General features: G+C 37.5%; 1 protein-coding gene across 4 annotated transcripts in view; it reads left to right on the top strand.

Moving 5' to 3' along the window:
• LOC106092346 (rab11 family-interacting protein 4B) overlaps positions 1–22,860 on the top strand; it is a 416,788-nt gene that overhangs the window by 186,586 nt on the left and 207,342 nt on the right. Inside the window, exon 1 of one of the 4 annotated variants that reach the window (XM_059370596.1) lies at positions 15,338–15,729. The exons of 2 other annotated variants lie outside the window; for them this stretch is intronic. Coding sequence is in view for 1 of the 2 variants with exons in the window: in XM_059370591.1 (XP_059226574.1) it covers positions 16,888–16,904 (17 nt within the window). In the remaining variant the exon portion in view is untranslated. Of the gene's footprint in view, positions 1–15,337; positions 15,730–16,872; positions 16,905–22,860 lie in introns of those variants that run through there. One more of the 4 variants, XM_059370591.1, reaches the window with a different exon arrangement.

Below are 22,860 nucleotides of genomic sequence, written 5' to 3'. Positions count from 1 at the left end.
ATAATTATTATGTTAAATATAAAATTCTCCCATACATTCAAGTGGTGGCCGGCCAACCTGGGAAGATTGCTTGCCATGAGTTTTACGACAATACACCACAAGAGCAGCGGAGAACCCTCGTTGTGTTGCCTACTGTTGAATGCCACAAGCGGAAACAAGTTTTGAGTTTCTAGTGACTGTTGTGGCATTCTTTATTGCTGTTTTTTTCTTTAAAGGTTTCCTTTAGACATATTTTTAAAAACTCCGGCTTTGGTTGGCTTTGTCGTGTTTCTTTAGCGTCTGTTGTTGTCGTTTGTCATGTCACCACATTCTGGTCCAATTTTTGCGGTTTTTCGATGTAATCATTTCCACTTGAGATGCATGTGCAAATGTGGCAACAACCACAAAAAAATAATTTTTGCAGAGAGAAACTCGTTGATCTAGAATTTCAGCACGAATTCCTATCGTCTGAGTCTCAACATGAGCTTCGGGGCCCATTGAGATCACAAGGAATTATGGGAGAAGGGCATACGCAAAATTTTAAAATCTTGGCTAGAGCTTTGAGATTGATAATTGTGGGACTTCAGTGTATGCAAAACTAAATGGGGCAATAATGATGACCTAAAAGAGAACCTCCAATGCGATCTATCTATACCCTATACCATATGCATTTCCCATGAAAATTCCAATAAGAAATAGTTGCAGCAGAATATAAACCGAAAACGAATATGCACTTTATGGCTCTATATGTGAAAATGGGGGGCCACGGTAGCGCAGGGGTTCGAATCCTGATAGTAAGGTCAGAAATTTTTTCGGCGTTGGTCTCCCCTCCTAATGCTGGCGACATTTGTGAGATGCTTTGCCATGCAAAAATTTCTACCCAAAGAGGTGTCGCTTTGCGGTACGCCTGGAAGGTGCTACAAAAATAGTTTTAGTTGAGCTATCGACTTAAAATTTATACTTAAGGGTCATTGGCACAAAGGTACCAAATATTGAAATTTGGGCATGATCGGACATGTTTTAGCTGTGTTATAGTATAAATGTATCTTTTGAGGAGGAATAGTAGACAACGTCAAGACAAAGCGGTTAAAGCAAGAATTTGGTTTGAGAGGGGCCACATAAATCTTTACCATTTATCGTACAACTGTTCGAATTGTACTTTCTCCGGTTCCACTTAACGAATGGAGCAGGAAATCCAACATTGGGTACATGGGTTGGTTTGCAACACTTAAAATGTGTATGAAAATCGTGGTATTTGGTACCAAATGGTACTATTTGCCACAAAAAACTACTATTTGGTACCAAAAAGTACTATTTGGCACAAAACACTATTATTTGGCGCTAAAAGTTATATTAAACATACAACTTTCGCTATTCAGGCAACAGATTTAAATATATCATTGAAATTTTGTCTGCGGCAATATTGTAAGTTCGGATTTAATGCTATTAACAATAAAAAAAAAAGTTCTATAAGCACCTAAATATAACTATTGATACTAAAGTCCCAATTCAAGAAGGAATAAAGGAAAGTACGTGAATTGGGTATAAAGTTGGAAAACATAAAATGGAAATGTACAATTTCGACCCCAGTTTAGGAATGAGTTTTACAAATGAAAAAGAGCTAGTTGACACTCATTCATCAGGAATTGAATAGGATTAAAAATTAGCCTACAGCGAAACAAAAAACATCAACGTCGTATTATAACGTATTATAGAATATATATAAAACATTTACTGGCATTTTAAAAGAATTACTAATTTTACACCCATGTGTCAACTCAATATTTAGTTAGTTCTCACATAGAGGTTATGTCACTAAATCGATGTTATGTCACATGCAGCTGCAAACGGTTGCAGCAAGTTACGACATTTTCGTTTCGTTTTCAAACAATGTATATTACGGTCGCTGTGCCAGGCTGTGCTAGTTATTAAAACTTTACGGACATTTTGTCAGCAAATATAAATATTTCAATATTTTGCATTATTTCTCAGTTGATATTGTTAGTATCCAAGCTAAATCCATGAAAAAAGGCCTTTCCTTGCCCAACAACTTTCATTTTACAAAATTCATTCATCACTGCTTTTCACGGAGATATTGATTTTTTTCTGACAACACCTTTCTTCTCCTTCTTCAAACAAGTCGCCTCGACTATACCGCGATGGTGTGACCTGCTCTCTTCCTCTATCCATTCTCCCATCGCCTTAAGTCACATAACCGCAGTGGCTGCTCGCACTTAATCTGTGTGTCTTTGGGTTGGATATGTAGAATATTCTCCAGTGCCCAGACTATCCATCGTCCCACCTATCATTACGTTGCACTTTTTTTCCATAGCAGCCCATCAAACTACTGAGGCATAAGTAAGTATTGGTGCTGTGTTCTATGTTTAACTGTTTTTCTTCGTCTTCTTTTACTCTTCTACGTTCTTTTAGGACGAAAACAATGGACCTCACCAAACTACTGAGGCATAAGTAAGTATTGGTGCTGTCTTCTATGTTTAACTGTTTTTCTTTGTCTTCTTTTTCTCTTCTACGTTCGTTTAGGGCGAAAACAATGGACCTAAGGTCTCGGAGTGAAGCGGCTTGTAACCGAGGTTCCTAGTTTTGGACCCTCCAATCTAGCGTCATCTAAAGGAATACTTGTAGACGTCAAACTCAATCACTATGTTTTTATATTGGCAGTCTGAAATCAGACTCACTTTGACAATTTTTATCCCTTGTCACACCAAAGTAGCAGGCGGAAAAAACATTTCGTGGAAATCGAATCCGCTACCCTGCAGTGGTGAAACCAGTTCGCTACCAACTCAACCATCGGGGCACTTCACTCCAAAAATAGTTATCGGCTAAATTATTAAAACAATATCATCGTTATTCCTTAGTATTCAAATGCAAATTTTGCCCGCGAACATTTCACTAAGGAGAAGGGGCAAGCTTCTCACACATCAATGAGTGCAGTCCGATTCCAGTTTAAGCTCAATGATCAATGGGGACTTCTTTTTATAGCCGAATCCGAACGGCGTGCCGCAGTGCGACACGTCTTTGGAGGGGAAGTTTTTACTTGGCAAAGTACCTCACAAATGTTGCCAGCATTAGGAGGGGAAAGCCACCACTGAAACCTTTTTATACCCTCCACCATAGGATGGGGGTATATATATGTCGGTCTGTAACCTGATAAAGCTGTCATATAAACCTATCTTGAATCTTGATTTCTTGATCCACTAGAGAGCGCAATTCTTACCCGATTTGGCTGAAATTTTGCAAGAGGTGTTTTGTTATGCCCTCCAACAACTGTGCCAAATATGGTTTTAATTGGTCCATAACTTGATATAGCTGCCGTATAAACCGATCTGCGATCTTGACTTCTTGAGCATCCAGAGGTCGCAATTATTATCCGAATTAGCTGAAATTTTTCACAACAACCTCTACTATGGTGTCCAATATTCAGTTCAATTATGGTCCGAATCGGACGATAATTTGATATTATAGCTCCAATATCATAGCAATTTTTTCCTTTTTTATATTGGGTTGCCCAAAAAGTAATTGGGGATTTTTCATATAGTCGGCGTTGACAAATTTTTTCACAGCTTGTGACTTTGTAATTGCATTCTTTCTTCTGTCAGTTATCAGCTGTTACTTTTAGCTTGCTTTAGAAAAAAAGTTAAAGAAAAGTATATTTGATTAAAGTTCATTCTATGTTTGATTAAAAATGCATTTACTTTCTTTTAAAAAATCCGCAATTACTTTTTGGGCAACCCAATAATATGTTTGCCTAAAGAGAGACACCGGGAAAAGAACCCGACAAATGCGATACATGGTGGAGGTGGAGAAAAGTCGGCCGAGCTGAACTTAGCACGCTTTTATATGTTTTCTGATGTGCTCGTCGTGGGCGGACATGATAACCTCTGCGCTCCGGTGGCCTCCTCAGTATATTTCGGGATTAGAGAACAAAAATAAATATTAATTATCGAAAACCGCTTTATTGTTTTTCAAAATATTCCCCCATTAAGATCTATAACACTTTTGCATGCGATTGAACCAATTGTCGAAGCACTTTTGCCACTCTGATTGGGGTATCTCCAAAACATCCATTCAGAATGCATCAACCGCTTCTTCAGGTGTCCAAAAACGTTGACCTCTCATTTTTTTGTACGTACGGGAATAAAAAAAGTCGTTCGGTGCCAATCAAATCGATGTTTTCAGTGCTCAAAAATGCAGTTATTTCGTATTTTTGGAGCATTTCTTTCGACCATCGACACGAGCTTTTTTTTGGGATCCAACGGGAACTTTTTTTTTCACTATCAAATATTCACGCAATATTGAATGTATGCTGTTCCCACTAATGCCTAAGGTTGTCTCAATCTCACGATAGGTCACATGTCGATCTTGCAATATCAGTTGGCGCACAGCATCAATGGTTTTTGGAGCAACAACTGATTCGCCTTGGAATGAACTAGGACCTTGGTTGAATTCATCATACCATCGATAAATACTGGTCCTTGATGAAGCTTCATCGTCAAATATTTAATTTAGTTCATCGATGCACTGTTGTTAAGTTAATCCACGTCGAAAGTTGCAAAAAAAAGTCGCACGAAAATGTTGACGATTTAGATCCATTTTTTGGGTGAGATGAATCTTTTAAGTTACCGTAAACAACGCTAGTAGCGCTCGTGTGTCAAAACGTTCTGAGAACGTATAACCTCAAAAATGTCAAGCTTTACGATCGAGCTGTCATGTAATATAAAAGGCAAGCTATGAATGGGGAGCAACAAAAGTACCTAACCTTAAAGTATGCAGCGTATGTTGGTATTACAAGTATCATATGATTATAACTAGAGTCCGGATTTTTATGCAAAATCGATATTTTGACATAAACTTTTTCACAAATACAGTGATATTTTGTTATGCAATTGTATTCATACGGTTACAAAATAAGATTTTATTAAGAAATATCACAGCATTTTCCAAATAAACTATCTCAAAATTTTGATTTTGCATAAAAATTCGAACTCTAGTTATAACAAAGTATTTGAAATGTTTTTCCCCCATAAGTCAATTTTAAAGCAAACTTTTAGGCTTCCAGCAAATTTAAACTTCCATTACCCATCCCATTCTAATTACTTTTTTCTATGCCTTAAAATTATAATAACACCACCATCATTATCGTCATTCTTTCATAGAAAACAACGAAAGGGGAACAGAAAAAAATCGAAATATTTTCCCATAATTATCTACCCCAACTAAAAGCAAACTAGCAACGACGAACTAGACGAAGAGAAATGCAAATGAAACTTGACTCACACGCAGCTGAAACTTAATTACCAAGAAAATAAGAATATCTACTTGTAGTAAGGTAAATTTTTTACTACAAGATAGCAGGGCCACATACTCACAGCATTGACAATGGGAGGAGGTTCTAGGTTCTATTGATGCAATATCATGAATATGAATTTTTCTCTTGGCCTTTTTTTCTTAAATCTGGGAAAATGCATTGAAGTGTTGCCAAGACAATGAACGTCATCAGGTTAAGGGAACATGAAGCGCAAGACCTTAAAACTGGCCAAGAAATTTGTTCAAATAAAATGTTGGCGTTGATTGTTCTTTGGCTGGCTGGTTGGTTTGCTTGAAAATCTTTACAATAGTGTGGTGATAATAGTGGGAACTCTTGGAACATTTCTTGCCTGACTCTTTCAATATCTGTTTTTAAATGAAGTTTTGTTCCTTAAGTAAAGAATTTTGTTCTTATTTTGTGAGTTTGAATCTTTTTTGTGAGTGTTTTAAATATTCAAGTCACGTTTCTGTCTGCATCAAATTCTTGCCAGCTCTAGAAAATTGTCAAGTATTTTTTTGTGTCTTGTTTGGCAAGGAAAAGAAAATTATAAAACTTTTTTTTTTTTTTGATGGTCCTTCTTAAGGAGAAACAAGTAAAAGCGAGCTAAGTTCGGCCGGGCCGAATCTTATATACCCTCCATCATGCATTGCATTTGTCGAGCATTTTCCCGGAAAGAATTCCTATGATATTTGAGCTATAATATCAAGTTATCGTCAAGAAGTAAAATAGGGAGATCGGTTTATATGACAGCTCTATCAGGTTATGCACCGATTTGGATTATACTTATAGTTGTTGTAAGACATAACAAAACACTATGTGCAAAATTGCGGCCAAATTGGATAGGAACTGCGCCCTCTGGAGGCTGAAGAAGTCAAGACCTCAGATCGGTTTATATGGCAGATATATCAGGTTATGGACCGATTTGAACCACACTTAATACGGTTGTTGAAAATAATGACAAAACACCTTATGCAAAATTTCAGACAAATCGGATAAGAATTGCACCCTCTAGTGACTCATGAAGTCAAGATGCAAGATCGGTTTAAATGGCATCTATACCAAAACAGGAACCGATATGGCCCATTTACAATCCCAACCGACCTATACTAATAAGAAGTATTCTTGCAAAATTTCAAGCGGCTAGCTTTACTCCTTTGAAAATTAGTGTGCTTTCGACAGACGGACTTGGCTAGATCGACTTAAAATGACTTGACGATCAAGATTATATATACTTTATGGGGTTTCAGAGGAATATTTCGAGGAGTTACAAACAGAATGACGAAATTAGTATACCCCCATCCTATGATGGAGCGTATAAAAAAGGATGTGCATTTATTATACACATAAAAAATGAGACTAGGAGGCGGAAGAAGGGCTTAAGAAACCACCACCATGGTAATAGAACACTACATTCAAAAATTCAGCTAAATAGGACAACAATTGCGGTTTCCAGGGGCTCACGATGTCAAATCGGTAGATCGGAACCATACTTGGCGCAGTTGTGGGAAGTCGTAACAGAACAAAAAAGGCCTCCATGTCGAGCCAGAACACTTCATGCATATTTGCAGCTTATTCCGATAAAAATTGCGGTTTGTAAAAGCTTAGAAGTCAAATCAGGAGATCGGTTTATATGGGAGCCATATCCAAATCTGGACCAATATGACCAATTTGCAAACCCCAAAGACCTACATCATTAAGAAGTATCTGTGCAAAATTGCAAGTAACTAGTTTTATGCGTTCGACCGCTGTCGTGATTTCGACAGACGGACGGACAGAGGGAAGATGGACGGACGGACAGAGGGATGGACGGACGGACAGAGGGATGGACGGACGGACAGAGGGATGGACGGACGGACAGAGGGATGGACGGAAATGGCTAGATGAACTCAGAATGCCAAGACGATCAAGAATATATATACTTAATGGGGTCGCAGATCAATTTTTCGAGGTGTTACAAACGAAATGACTAGATTAGTATACCCCCTATCCTAAGGTGGTGGTTATAACAATTATACAGCTGAAAATTTTGACAAAATTATAATTTTTTAAGAAATTAATATCTTTGAAATGTTAAAAAAAAAACAAGTAAGGTCGGACTAAATTCGGACAAGCCTTTCTTTTGATACCGTAAACTACTTTGGGTACATAGGTTTAGTGTTCGAAATTAAAATTTGCTTATATTTGAAATGTAGAATTTCGACTGAAATCCGTACTCATAGTGGGAAACATACAGGAAATTGTTGTGCAAACTTTTGGAATGATCGGTTAATAAATGCGTTGACAAAAGCCCTAAAGGTGCAAATCAAGAAAAACATATATATGGGAGACATTGTAGAAAATTTAAAGAAAATCTCCTAATAAATACGCTAAATAAACCCTCTAGAAATGAAAATCGGGCGATACATAGGTATGAGAGCTATATCTAAATCTGAACCGATTGCCGTGTTATTCAACAGCAATTCCGGGAGTAATAGGGGAATCCTTTGTGAAAATAGATTAACAAGTGTTTTTGTTAATCGTTTTGCAAAATTTTGAGAAAATCGGTAGATAAATGCGCTTGCAAAGGCCTTAGAGGTGAAAATCGGGCAATACATATATATGGGAGCTATAAATAAATGTGAACCGATTTCTATAAATTCACCAGTGATGTCAAGAGTCATAAGAGAAGCCCTCGTGCCTAATTTCTTGAGAATCGGTCGGTATATACAAATCTGAACCGATTTCTTCCAATTTCAATAAGCTTCGTTGCCTGTGCCAATTTTGAATATAATCTGATAAAAATTGCGACCTGCACTTTGTACACAAATGAACATGGACAGATATATAGTGTATATCTTTGCCAGCTGGGCCTGGTGTTCCCTGACGATCTTGTCGTTCAGAGCTATGGATACTTTTCAGATTCCCAATATTTAATTTGTTGGAGTATTTCAGATTGACAGGAGATGGCGGATTTAAGTCCACCTCATGCATACACCTAGGACAGGCATCGAAAAATCTGTTTCAGCAACTCCACACTGGCTCCATTCCATCCTATGCCCCTAAATTTGTTCAATTCTGGTATCGTATCAGCTCCTAAGTATCAATATCTGCACTCTCCCACACTCTTAAGTCTCATAGCTGTTGCGGCTGTTTTATACATAATCTGTGTATTAAGGGGTCGAACATTTAGAATTATTTCCAGTGCCCTGGCAGCCTGGATTCTCATTACCCCAAGTATATAGCGATTGAACCTGTTGCAATCGCTATATGCTGCACTTTCTACTTTCCAGTTTCATATTTGCCAGTCGGCTACATATCAATATGGGGTGTTTTTTGAGGTCCTGCGGTCCCTCAAACACAAATGAAATTAGTACTCTACTTCTAAAGTTTTTACATTTGAGCCCCATATTGCCTAGATGGGGCTATGTATTAGTTTGGGGATGGGATGGCCCCAAAATACTTGGTGGTCAATTTTTATATCAAATTCGTTCTCTACACCCGTTCATATGTTTTCTAAGTTCGGGTGATTCCCCAGGCACATAGTACCTGATATGAAAATAAGAATCGTATTCTAGTTACTAAAGCCTTCCATTCGGTACCCATATTGTCCCAATCGGCATACATGTCCGTTTGGTTGGTTTTAGTTATGAGGGCCTTCCACCAGGTTGATGAATGCCAAAAATTTTTCAAAAATGTGCAAACAAAATTTCCTTAAATCGGAGCACTCGTCACTTGGATTTGTCAATTTTGGGTAAGTGGGAGGGTCCTCCTATCAAAAATGCAAATGCAAATTTGCCTATGAACATTCCATTAAGGAACAGGGGCAAACTTCTCACTTGTCACTGAGTGCCCCTAATTTTGAGGCACTTGGTGCCTTGGTGCACGTAAGTGTAAGGAGGAGGGTTCGCCCCTCACAAATGCTGTGGAAATGAACATTCCATTAAGGAACAGGGCAAGCTTCTCACTTAACACTCAGTGCTGTCCGATTCAGGTTTAAGTTCATTGACAGCCGAGTCCTAACGGGGGGAGGGACGGCTCTTCTGATACTGAGCTAAAAATAGAGCTTGAATTCTACTCCCAACTGGAGGCCACCGTAGTTCAGAGGTTAGCAAGAACGCCTGGGTTCAAATCTCGGAGAGAACATCAGAAAAATTTTCAATAGTGCTGGCGTAATTTTTGAGTATTTTCCTCAGATAATCAGCACTGAAAACTTTTCTACTAAGATGTGGCTCTCTACGGTTCGGAAATGAAAAGGAGGTGCGTTATGATTGAGCTTTTACTTGTATCGGACAGTACTTATTCCCACTCCCGGTAGCCGAGTTGTCAGCGTGTTCGGATTGCCAGTATGGGGGTCGTGGGTTCGATTACCACCTTGGCATTGGTCTGTCACTACTGTGGTATCACAATGGACTTAAAATTGTCTAAGTGAGTCTGTAAAAGACTGACACGCTAACCTATCCTACCCCCTTAACTTACTTACTTTAATTGGCTACTACAGAGTATTTGTTCCACTAGCCGAACGTAGAATACCGGTCCAAGCGCCTCGATCTTCTGCGCTCATTCTAAAATCTCTGACACCAAGTTTCGAGGTGTCTCCCACAACTTGATCTTTCCATCGGGCTTTTGGTCTTTCCGGTTTGCGTGCACCACCGTGTTTGCCTTCAAAAGACTTTTTATGCTGAAGCTTCTTCATCCATTCTGACCACATGACCTAGCCAACGCAGCCGTTGTATTTTGATGCGTGTAACTATGCTATCGTCGTCATACAGCTCATACAGCTCGTGGTTAATACGTCGCCTATATTCTCCGTTGACGCAAACTGGTCCATATATTTTACGAAGAATCTTTCTCTCAAATACTCCAAGCACTGCCTCATCTGCTTTCACAAGTACCCATGCTTCAGAACCATATAACAGCACGGGTAGTATCAGTGTCTTGTATAGTGTAATCTTCGTCTGTCGAGAGGTGGCCTTGTTTCTAAACTGCTTGCTTAGTCCAAAGTAGCATCTGTTTGCCAGTATTATTCTTCGCTTAATTTAAAAACTGGTGTCATTCGTTTCGGTTACGGCGGTGCCAAGGTAGATAAAGTTACTGACTGTCTCAAAGTTGTAGTTCCCAACTTTCTCCATTTTCTTTATCTGCTCGGTTGTGCAAGGCTTTTTGGGAGCTGAAACCATCCATTTCGTCTTATCTCCATTTACTGCCAGACCCATTTTCACTGACTCTCTTTCGATTCTTTCAAAGGCTGCAGTTGCTACTTCCGGTGACCGACCTATGATATCGATGGCGTTGGCATAGGCGAGTAGCATAACACATGCTCTTCTGATTAGTGTACCATATCTATTCACATCTGCATCTCGTATAATCTTCTCCAGCAGGATATTAAAGAGATCACACGATAGGCTGTCTCCTTGTCTGAAACCTCGTTTGGTATTAAATGGTTCCGAGAGATTCTTTCCTATTCTTACTGAGGAACGCGTATCAGCAAGTGTCATTCTGCAGAGTCTTATTAATTTTGCAGGGATACCAAACTCAGACACGGCTGGAAATACCTTTGAACGTAAAGGAGTATCGAAGGCGGCTTTGTAGTCAACGAAGAGATGGTAGGCGTTGATTTGTCCTTCTCGGGTCTTTTCTAGGATTTGGCGCAGTGTGAATATCTGGTCTACAGTGGATTTACCAGGTCTAAAGCCGCATTGATAGGGCCCAATTATCTCACTGACTTTAGGTTTGCAGATCCGCAAATCATGGCCCTTTTTTCGTTTGCGTGGGTCGTCAACGCTGGGCGGGTCCGTATTTACTATTCCTTTGTTTCTCATAGTAGTTCTAAGTTTTCCGGGGGCGGGTTACTGGCCCAGCGCCCCAACCGCATGGGTTTTGTGGGATTGCACACGAGCCGCTGTGGCGAGCCGCTTGTTCCAAGATCCGACGCTCACCCCCAGCTGCCCCTAACCTGGGAGCAGACGCTGATGTTGGCCATTGGTTATTTGAAAGCGCCAATAACTCGCCTTGTCATCTCGAGTATCATTGGCACTCAGTATTTAATTAAGAGCCAGTGCCACCTGACTCCTCACTGAGACTCTCCTCTCGAAAATCGCGGCCGCATTTGCAGCCACTCCGCATAAAAACGGAGCTTTCCACCATCCGCAACCTGTGGACGCGCCCGGTAGCTTTTAGCTAAGCTTCCCGTGATAACGATGGGCACCACACAAGTCGGAGCTCTAAGTTACAGCCTGTGTGGTGCTCATAGTCATCCCGTATCGGCCGTGGGATGACTCTGTTCCTTAATGGAATGCTACGCCCAAATAGCATTCATTTAATTTCTACTTTCTTATTTCGGTGGATCTTAGGGATAAGGAGAGACCCCGAACTCAGCAGATATCGGCTATATAATAGGCTTTTGTTCCTACAAAATGTCAAAGCAATCGGTTAACCATTTTTGATGCTCAACTTGTCTTTTATATGTAGGATTTAGTTATTACTTATATATTTCCTGTGCCATCCAAAATTTCCATTTGTCTACAATATTTGAAGGTCATTACACAATATTTTTACGTTGATTTAACATTAAAATAATTTTCTTCCTAAAACCTGTGGCCAGTCAAAAATTATTTGAAGCTGTTGGTAAATCTAACTGAAATACATATTTTTATACATTGTAGCTTACATTTACAACATGCGACCATCAATATAAAAGACTTCTCAATTATTCTATTTTGATAATATGTTAGGAGACCTTAGATTTTATCTTACATTACCCAAAAACTTAAAATTGTACCAAAAAATTTAGTTTTGTGCACATTTAAGCATCTCTGCAGCATTGTTTATCTTTCAATGTTGTCATTTTCCCATGTGTTAGTTGTTCACTCGCGCCAGTCTTACTCTCTACCACATCTCTCTTTGTCTCTCTCTCTCAAAATCTCATTGATGGGAAGAGGTAATTGGTGGGCCTTGTGAAGGGCCTCCGAATTCGGATAACACATTCGTACTCCATTCTTAAACAAGTCTCATTGAAGTCCCGGGATTTTTTGACGGTCCTCAGAAACTCAGTCCCTAATATGATCACATTCATACTAATCTTCTTCTTTTCTTTCCGATATTGTCACCCACCGACATTTTCAAATTTTGATATTATATCCCTGGTTTATTCTCAAATACCTTTCTCTAGAATTCCATATCATTCCTATCGATCTACATCTTCATGAGGCCATTTTTAGTTTAAAGGAAAGTCACCCCTTGAATTTTTTATTTTATCTTTGATTTTATTTAATTTTATTTTATTTTAGTTTATATTATTTCATATCACTTCACTTCATTTCATTTCATTTCTTTTAATTTCATTTCATTTTATTTTATTTTATTTTATTATTTTTTTTATTTCATTTTATTTATTTTATTTCATTTCATTTCGTTTTATTTCGTTTTATTTAATTTTATTTTTTTTGTTGTTTCATTTTATTTTATATTATTTTATTTTATTTTGTTTTATTTTATGGTGTAATCGGATTTGCAGATTGGTAAAGAAATAGTGCCACAATTCCCAAAATGCCGAAGATAACTTGATTGAAATTTACAAAAAAAAATTGTTGTAACTTGTCTCATATACCGTTATAGATATTCGAGACAAGTAGGCAGGTGTTTTGTACGCTTTACGAGCTCTATCTTGTGCAAAAATAATTATGACGATCGGCCTATTTGGCAGCACTTCAAAATTTGAAGTGCTCCAGATGGCCAACATAATCGCTTCATGTCGGCCCCTGGACCTACTAAGGTCTTTAAATTTTGCATACTTATTGGAGACTATTTTGAAAATATGTATAAAAGGATTAATTTTTTTATTTTCTAACAAAATTGAAAAAAAGTAAAAAATGGGAACTTTTTAAATAGTGATTTATCTAAAGAAGCTCAAAGAAATAATTATTTTCTTTTAGATAGTTCTACATTTATTAAGTATATCCAACTATAAAAAAAATAAAAAATGACAATCCCATATCTAGTTTTCGAAATATAACACTTGCAAATGGACCAAATTACCTATAAATTGTGTGTTTTTTTGAAAATAGAAAAATTTTCAATTTTGAACGGTCTTCTCTCCTAAACTAAAAATCTGACATTTCTATACGTATCATTTTTGAAATCATTGAAAAGATCGATTCTTTCGAAATTTTGTAGGTGCACATGAAAATGTTGATGTTGTTTCATCTGGCCGCGCCACTGTGCGACGATAGCATAGTTAAACGCATCAAAATACAACGGACATGTTGTCAGAATGAATTAAGAAGCTCCAGCAAATAAGTCTTTTGAATGAGACCATAAAAGAAAACGCAAAAGAGGACTATCAAATCTCCGATGGAGTGGCCAAGTGCGGAACGATATGTTGGAACTGGGTGTCAGAGATTGGAGAAGAAACGCAGAAGATCGAGGCGCTTGTACTTCTATTCTACGTTCGGCTAGAATAATACATTTTCTGTTATGGCCAATTAAAGTAAGTAGCGCAGATGTTAGCATGTCCGCCTATGACGCTGAACGTTCGGTTTCAAATCCTGGTGGTTATCCCCTCCTAATGCTGGCGACATTTATGAGGTACTAGACGATGTAAAAACTTCTCCCCAAAGAGGTGTCGATCTGCAGCACGCCGTTCGGACCTGGCTATAAAAAGGAGGTCCCTTATCATTGCCAAAAGCTAAAACTTGAATCGGACAGCATTCATTGATATGTGAGAATTTTGGCCGTGTTCCTTAATGGAATGTTGATGGAGAAATTTGCATTTGCAAGCATTTATTACCAGATTTCGCTGAAACTTGGACCAGTGTGTTTTATTAGACCTAAATGTGGTCCAGATCATACCATATTTGGTTATAGATGGCATATAGACCGATCTGCTGATTTTTGGGTTTAAGCCCAAAGCAGGCGCATTTATTATCTGATTTCGCTAAAAGATGCAACAAGGAGCTTTATTATGGCCGGCATTGGGACCGAATATAGTTCAGATTGGACTATATTCGCTGCCATATAGACCGATCTGTCGGTTAAGTGTTTTAATCCGATTTCGGTACAGTGAGTTGGACTAGGGCATCCAATATCCGAACAGAGTATGGTCCACATCAAACTATATTTAGTTATATCTGTCGTATAGACTTATCTGCCGATGTAGGAACATGGGAACATAAAAGATGCATTTATTTCCCAAGTGGGCCGAAATTTGGAACAGTGGGTTGTATTAGGCCACCCGATAGCCGAAACGAGTATGGTCCACATCAGACCATACAAAAGCCTCTTTTGTTACCAGATTTCGCTTAAATTTTAACCTGTGACTTGTATAAGGCTTGTATCGGCAACTGAATCAAATATCATCCAGATCGGCCACTAATTGGATAACAATATTGATATAGTAGAGTTATTATAAAATTGAATAAAAATTTTTTGTTCATATTGATAATATTTTGTTGTTTTATGCTATTTTATATAGTTTTTTTCTACTTTGCTTTACTTTGATTTTTAATTTTTTCAATAATTTTATTGGTTGCCCAAAAAGTAATTGCGGATTTTTTAAAAGAAAGTAAATGCATTTTTAATAAAACATAGAATGAACTTTAATCAAATATACTTTTTTTACACTTTTTTTCTAAAGCAAGCTAAAAGTAACAGCTGATAACTGACAGAAGAAAGAACGCAATTACAGAGTCACAAGCTGTGAAAAAAATGTGTCAACGCCGACTATATGAAAAATGCGCAATTTCTTTTTGGGCAGCCCAATAGTTTATTTTGTTCGATTCCTTTTGATTTGTTCATTTTCTCTGGGCCTCTGCGGGTGAGGCCTCTTAAATGACCCTCCTCTCATTTTTGCTCTCTTCAAATACCCTCTTTGTCTCAGCTGCTATGTATGTTGTTCTTGTTTCTTTTTTTTTCCTTCATCTACGTACTCAACTAATTTTCTCACATGGTTTTGCTGTTTGGTTGGTAGTTTTATGACTACCGCTGCCGGCATGTCATCTCAACCATGCATGGTTGTTTTTAGGTAGTTTCGCTTTAGTTGTCGCAAACACGTTTAAACCGACGGACGGAGCAAGGCTAAGCGCGCGCTTAAAGTGATTGACAGACGGATGGATGGATGATTTCGTCGTATATCTTAAAGAGAAAACAAAAGAAGAAAAATAACAAAAAAGAATTTACAAACCATCCATTTGGACGCGCCAGCTCGCTAAGCCAAGTTTAAAAACAAGCTAAGAAACACGACGATAAACAAAGGAGGAAAGAAAACCCCGTTTCAATTAAAAATATCAACCGCATAGGGTTGTGTTTTACGTTTTAAACGTGTTGCTGCTGGCGACGCTAACGCTTCTTTAGAAACGCCGCAACTTTTTTGTTTGGTTTTTGCGTGTTTGGATTTGGGCTTGCTGCAAAGCCCGCAAAAAATCTTTCAAAATTTCACACAAAAGGTTAAAGTACGTAAATTAAAGTGAATTGAATATAACAATAATAAAAATATTAAAAAAAAAATAACGCTGGCTTAGGCGCAATAAACCCTAACTGCTTAAATTAAAATGTTAATAATATGACAACAAGTTGCCTACATTTTGTTAAACAATTAAGGAACTATACAGTGGCTAAGATAAACACCACGAAATATAAAAGAGAAAAGAAATTCGATTAAATAATCATTTTATCTGTGTTTGACGTTGGGTTCGTCGTAATCCGTACATGAATATATTTTTCACTAATTGATGGTGTCTCTCGGTTAGCTCTGTACTAATGTCAGTGGTGGTGTTATTGTTACAGTGATGTGATAAAACTGATGTGGCGTTTGCTAGTTTCGTGTGCAGAGATCATTCAATTAATTTCTTAATGAGTCTATCTATGAAAAGATGTGCGAGTATAAAATGCTGCTTCGCCAACCGCCCATGTGTATGAATGAATCTCTCGTAACAGAGTTTCGAGTGCTTTTTTTATTATTGTTGTTGTTGTTGTGTTGACCGGTTTATTTTGTGAGAAGTCATTTTATTTTTGCTACTTTCTGTCTGTTTGTCTGTCCATCTGTTAGCCTCGGAAACGGAAGTTATGCCAATTTTTATGGGCTTTTATTCAATTTCATTGTTATTGTTGTGAAATGTTACACTTTTTTCGGTTTTGGAATTTAGAGCTGTGTTGGCTTATTATTCACCATTATTTTGTTGGTGTTACTCGTGTTTTTTTTAGTGTATGTTTGTGTTTTTTTTTAGCTCATCCACTTTCTGACGTGTTTTCCTATTCATTGAAGTACCTTTTTTTGTTATTTTTGTTTATTTTCTCTCCCCCTCATTCAAGTATTATTAACAAAAATTTGTGGGTTGTGTTATGCTTCAATGATTTTGAAAGTGTAAAGTGGTTTTTTGTTTTGCTCCGTAATTTTTGTGAGTGGTGGCTAAAAATGTTTTTTTTTTACAAATTCTGTTGCCAAAATGATGGCAAATTAAGTGGTGAAACATAGAAAAGAATAAATAAAGAAGAATAAGAAATTTGAAAAAAAATCAAAAGAAAAATTATCAAAAATTTTGACAAAAAAAAAGATAAATAAATATTTTATTTAAACAAAAAAGAAAAGATAAGTTAACGTATACAAACAAATGGATATTTACGAAAGGTAAAATGATATATACATATATATATTTTTTAATTTAAACTCTTTTTTCATAAATTAAGGTGTAACCCGTTATTAAGAGTGAGTTTTTAAGAGCTATAGGAAAGAATTTTTTTTAACAACACATAAAAATCAGAAAAGTGCACGAAATCTTTATTCGAATCGATAGTACGGTCCATATAATTTAATGTTTGAAGATTATTTCATGCAAAAATTGACCGTGACTGCACCTCAAATGGTCCATTCGCTTAGTCTAATTTTGGCATACTGTTTTCAACTTTTCGGCAGGTATTTCACGAATCAATGCTTCAATGTTGTCTTCCAATGCGTCAATTGAAGTGGGCTTGTCTGTAGAGACAAGAGCCCCACAAAAAATAGTCTAAAGGCATGCAATCGCACGAACTAGGCGGCCAATTGACCGGTCCCGAACGTCAAATAAATTGTTTCAGAACTCACCCCTCAATAAGTTCATTGTTGTGACAACATCTTGTTGAAACCACATGTCATGCCAGTTAAGCTCTTGCATTTTGGACAAAAAACAAAGTTGGGTATCATCTCACGGTAGCGCTCATCATTCATAGTTACGTTACGATTCGCATCATCTTTGAAGAAGTACTGTCCAATGATGCCACCAGCCCATAAACCGCATCAAATTGCGACTTTTTCTGGATGCATTTGTAGCTCTTGCAATGCTTCTGGCTGATCTTCACTCCAAAATCGACAATTCTGCTTATTAACGTACCCATTGAACCGAAAATGAGCTCCGTCGTAAAATGGAAGGAGCGCGCGATGAACTTTCTTAACGGAGAACGCTTTTTGATAATTAAATTCAATAATTTGCAAGCGTTGTTCGTTTGTAAGACGATTCATGGTTAAATTACAGACCAAACTGAAGATGTTTGCCTTTTTAAACCAATGTTGCCAGAAAGATCAAAGCTTAAATATCACCCTTTAAATTATTAAAAACTAAATCGTTTAGCATAATTGTTTAGTAAAACCTGTGCAAATAAATAACCAAAACATAATAAATAAAAATGTAAAAAATTTAAATAAAATAAACTGCTATCCAAAAAAAAAATTTATATATATATATATAACTAATAAAATTAATAAACTAAAATAAAATTTGTTCGAAAATTCACAAAAAGAAAACAAGTAATAGCGTGCTAAGTTCGGGCAGGCCGAAACCATGGATTCTGCTAAAATATGGGAGCTATATCCAGTTATGGAACGAATTGGACCGTACTTGGCGCAGTTGTTGAGAGTCGTAACAGAAAACTATATGCAACATTTCAGCCAAGTCGGATGAAATCGCGGCTTGTAAGGGCTCAAGAAGTCAAATCGGGAGATCGAATTATATGGGAGCTATATCAGGTTATTGGCAGATTTCGACCTTATTTGGCTCCGTTGTTGGGAGTCGGATGAAAATTGTGGCTTCCATGGGCTCAAATCGGGAGATCGGTTTATATCAGGTTCTTAACCGATTTTAACCGTACTTGGCACAGTTTTTGAAAGTCATAACAGAACAAATTGGACAAAAATTGTGGCATCCATGGGCTCAAGAAGTCACATCGGGAGATCGGTTTATATGGGAGGTATATCCAAAGCTGAACCGATATGACCCATTTGCAATCCTCAATGACCTACATGTACATATAAAGTATCTGTATAGCGGCTAGCTATACGCGTTCGACTACTATCGTGATTTCGACAAACGGACGGACATGGCTAGATCGACTCAGGACGTCGAGACGATCAATAATATACTTTATGGGGTCTTAGACGAATATTTCGAGCTGTGACAAATGGAATGACTAGATTAGTATACCCCCATCCTTTGGTGGTGGGTATAAAAAAGCAATTAAAAACTTGTTAAGTTTGGCCGTGCGGAGCTATGATACCCACCACCAAGGATTCAATAATCATCCTATTTTATTATAACTCCAGTACTATATCCATAGTTTTATATAAATTGGGGTTGGCCTCGATCATATTTTATTCAGATCACGAGAACTCATATACAAGTAACAGTTTCAGCGAAATCAGGCAAGAACTCTACTTTTATGGGATTAAGACCTTAAATTTGAAGATCGGTCTATATGACAGCTCTGTATAGTCTGATCTGATTCATATTTGGCTCGAATGTCGGTAGGCTTAAAACAACTCACTATTTCAAATTTCAACGAAATCGGGTAATAAATTAATCGGCATATCTGTCTATATGACAGCTTTTATGGGCGTCAGACCATTAATCGGTATATTGGTCTATATGGTAGTCCAATCTGAACCATATTTAGGTCGGATGTCAGGAGGCTTAAAACAAGTCACTGTTTCAAATTTCAACAAGAAAGGGTAATAAATAAGGCTTTTATGGATTCAGACCCTTTATCGGCAGATCGGTCTATATAGCAGCTATATCTAAATAGAGTCCGATCTGAACCATATTGGTGTCGGATGTCGAAAAGTTTAAAATATCTCACTGTATAAAATTTCAGCGAAATCGGGTAATAAGTGCAGCTTTTATGGGTTCCAGACCCTCAACCGGCAGATCGGTCTATATGACAGCTATATCTAAATATAGTCCAATCTGAACCATATTGGTGTCGGATGTCGGGAGGCTTAAGAGAACTCACTGTTTTAAATTTCAGCGAAATCGGGTAATAAGTGCAGCTTTTATGGGTTCCAGACCCTCAACCGGCAGATCGGTCTATATGACAGCTATATCTAAATATAGTCCAATCTGAACCATATTGGTGTCGGATGTCGGGAGGCTTAAGAGAACTCACTGTTTTAAATTTCAGCGAAATCGGGTAATAAATAAAGCTTATGTGAGCTTCAGACCCTTTATGGGCAGATCGGTCTATATGGCATGTATATCTAAATACCGTCCGTACCGTAATACGTGCAGCTTTTATGGATTGCAGACCCTCAATCGGCAGATAGGTATATATGACAACTATATCTAAATATAGTGCGATCTGAACCATATGTGGGTCAGATGTCGGGAAGCTTAAAACAACTAACTGTTTCAAATTACAGCGAAACCGGGTAATAAATAAAACTTTTATGGGCTATGACCCTTTATCGACAGATCGGTCTATAGGGCAGCTATATCTAAATATAGTTCTATCAGGCGCATTCAAGAACTTAACCTGCTTGCAGCATAATGAAATTTTGTGCCAAATTTCAGCTCAATATGTCAATTTTTGAAGGCTGCAGAGTGATTATAACAGACGGTCGAACATACACACGGACATTGTAAAATCGTCTTAGAATTTTACGACGATTCGAAACATACATACTTTTTAGGGTCGGAAATAGATATTTCGATGTGTTGCAAACGGAATGACTAAGTGAATATACCCCCTATGCTATGGTGGTGGGTATAATAAATAATAAAAATTAAAATCTCTGTTGGCTGGTAAAGCAGAACAGTTGTAGTTCGGCTTTTGAGTTCCTAAATACGTTCTGCCTGACAGTCTGAGAACATATCTATGCGAACCGTCCTTAAGGCATAATATCTTAGTCATTCCAACAGTTCTTTTATTGCAAGCATCTCCGCATGAAACACTTTAGTGATCGGGTAATATTATCGATATAACCATTCCCAGCTCGACGTAATCTTTATTATGTGACCAAGGGAAGTGTAACTCCTATCGGCTCCATCTGGTAATTTGGTACAGATTTTTTTTTTTTTTTAACAACTAACAGGTCAGACAATGTGTAGTCTACACAACTTCGGATGTCGGACATTGTATCAAGCATAACACAGTTGCCGTAGTCGCTGAGGCATTATGTGCAGCATTAAATTCAGTGCCATCCACAATGAGGCTGTGATGCACAAACGAGCCATTCTCTGGATCCGGCTGAGAATTGCACATCGAGGTATTTTAAGCTTTCAGTAAATGGAATCTAATATCCTCCAAATGAGGCAGGTGTCATCGTGGGTACCTTGTAGTTTCTGCTAAGGGATATGGGTTAAAGCAGCATAATTGTGCAAGCAGGTTTTTAAAGCACGCAGAATGTAGATGGCTGTTGGTGTTTAGTATTAAACAAACTGGAATAAGTAAAACACTGCTAAGTCCGTTTGGGCCGAATCTTGGGATTCCCCCAGCATGGATTCTGCTACCGTAGAAGGCTAATCGGGAGATTGGTTTATATGGGTGCTATATCAGTTTATAGACTGACTTGAATAATACCTACCATGGATGTTGGAAGTCATAACGTCCAAAATTTCACCCAAATCGTATTAAAATTGCAGTTTCCATGCATATCTCAAGAGCTTATATCAGCCTATACATCGATTTTGACCATGGTTGTTAGAAGACGTAACAGAATAACAATTACGACTTTTGAATTACGGCGCCAGAAGTGTTGTTGAGCTTTGAGCTTAAAATATTGTCGCCATTATAAAATATTTGTTAAACAAATAAATAAAATGTTTTAATACAATTTGAACGCGTAAAAACCTGTTCAAATACTCGAAGGCGCTGAGAATGGAATATTAGTACAAATTCTAAGGACATTCTCCATTATGAACATGATAGTCTCTTGAGTGGAAAACTATGCTGTGATGATGTATTCATATTATGTATTCCACTTCTGGCAATCAATGCATATGAAATCAATTGCTGAATACAAAGAATTGAGGTTGGTCATGGTGTAATATTACTTGTTGTAAATATTAACATAAATAATCAAAATAAAATGAGATTACAATTATTTTCAACTGTTTTTTTTTTGGTTCATTAGGGTATGAGATAATCAATAACGGTTTGGTACAAAAACCAATAACGGTCTGGTGCTAAAACCAATAACAGATTGGTATTAAAACCAATACTTGGTAATTAGGCTAATACCAAACGGTATTAATCATTTAATGTTTCATCCATACCATCCGATATTGTTTTTGTACCATACGGTGGTGCTTTACTATCAACACCGTATGGTACTGCAATGAACACGTTTGGTATCAACTTTTCTGTGGGTGTAGTGTATGGAATGCTGCGTAACCTATGGGTAGGCCGCCTCTCTACACCATTTCAAATACGCATATTGCTACAAAATCATATCTGATGCCCACTCTTTGATGCTTTGCTTTGAAGTTTTAAGATATTTGTAGACTTCATGTAGCTTTCAATGATATTACCAAAAACATCTTTAATAGAAAACATCATGAAAGTATTTCACAATTTGCACTTGAAGTTTTTTTGTGTATCCTTTAAAAACTATCTTAACATTAAATGTCCGATTCTGCTTTGCAAAATTTTTTAAACCAACGAACCTGGATACTCTTTGCTCATTTAAAATTTGCTCGATCTGATAGAGGGCTGAAAATTATATCACCCAGGACAAACAGCCTAAACTCGGAGAGACAATTCTTCATTGCTGCAAGAGGTCTCTGCAACTTTTCTTTCGAACATTCAACGCATAAGCCACATTACGACTTTCCGACTTAATCATTGTCTACACATCCAACACTCTGATATGTAAGAGCATATCTTGTCGTATAAAATAAGAAATAGAAACAAGTAAAAGCGTGCTAAGTTCGGCCGGGCCGAATCTTATATACCCTCCACCATGGATCGCATTTGTCGAGTTCTTTTCCCGGCATCTCTTCTTAGGCAAAAAAAAAAAAAGGAATTAAGAAAAGATTTGCTCTGCTATTAGAGCGATATCAAGATATTAAATTATATGTTGGAGACCTGTGTAAAATGTCAGCCAATTCGAATAAGAATTGCGCCCTTTGTGGGCTCAAGAAGTAAAATAGAGAGATCGATTTATATGGGAGCTGTATCGGGCTATATACCGATTCAGACCATAATAAACACGCATGTTGATGGTCATGAGAGAATCCGAGAATTTCAGGCAAACCAAATAATAATTGCGACCTCTAGAGGCTCAAAAAGTGAATATCCCAGATCGGTTTATATGGCAGCTATATCAGGTTATGAACCGA

The sequence above is a fragment of the Stomoxys calcitrans genome, chromosome 1 (genome assembly GCF_963082655.1).
Source record: "Stomoxys calcitrans chromosome 1, idStoCalc2.1, whole genome shotgun sequence".
NCBI classification, from domain to species: domain Eukaryota; kingdom Metazoa; phylum Arthropoda; class Insecta; order Diptera; family Muscidae; genus Stomoxys; species Stomoxys calcitrans.
The sequence above is the reverse complement of the archived record's forward strand: the minus strand, read 5'-3'. Positions and strand labels throughout refer to the sequence as shown.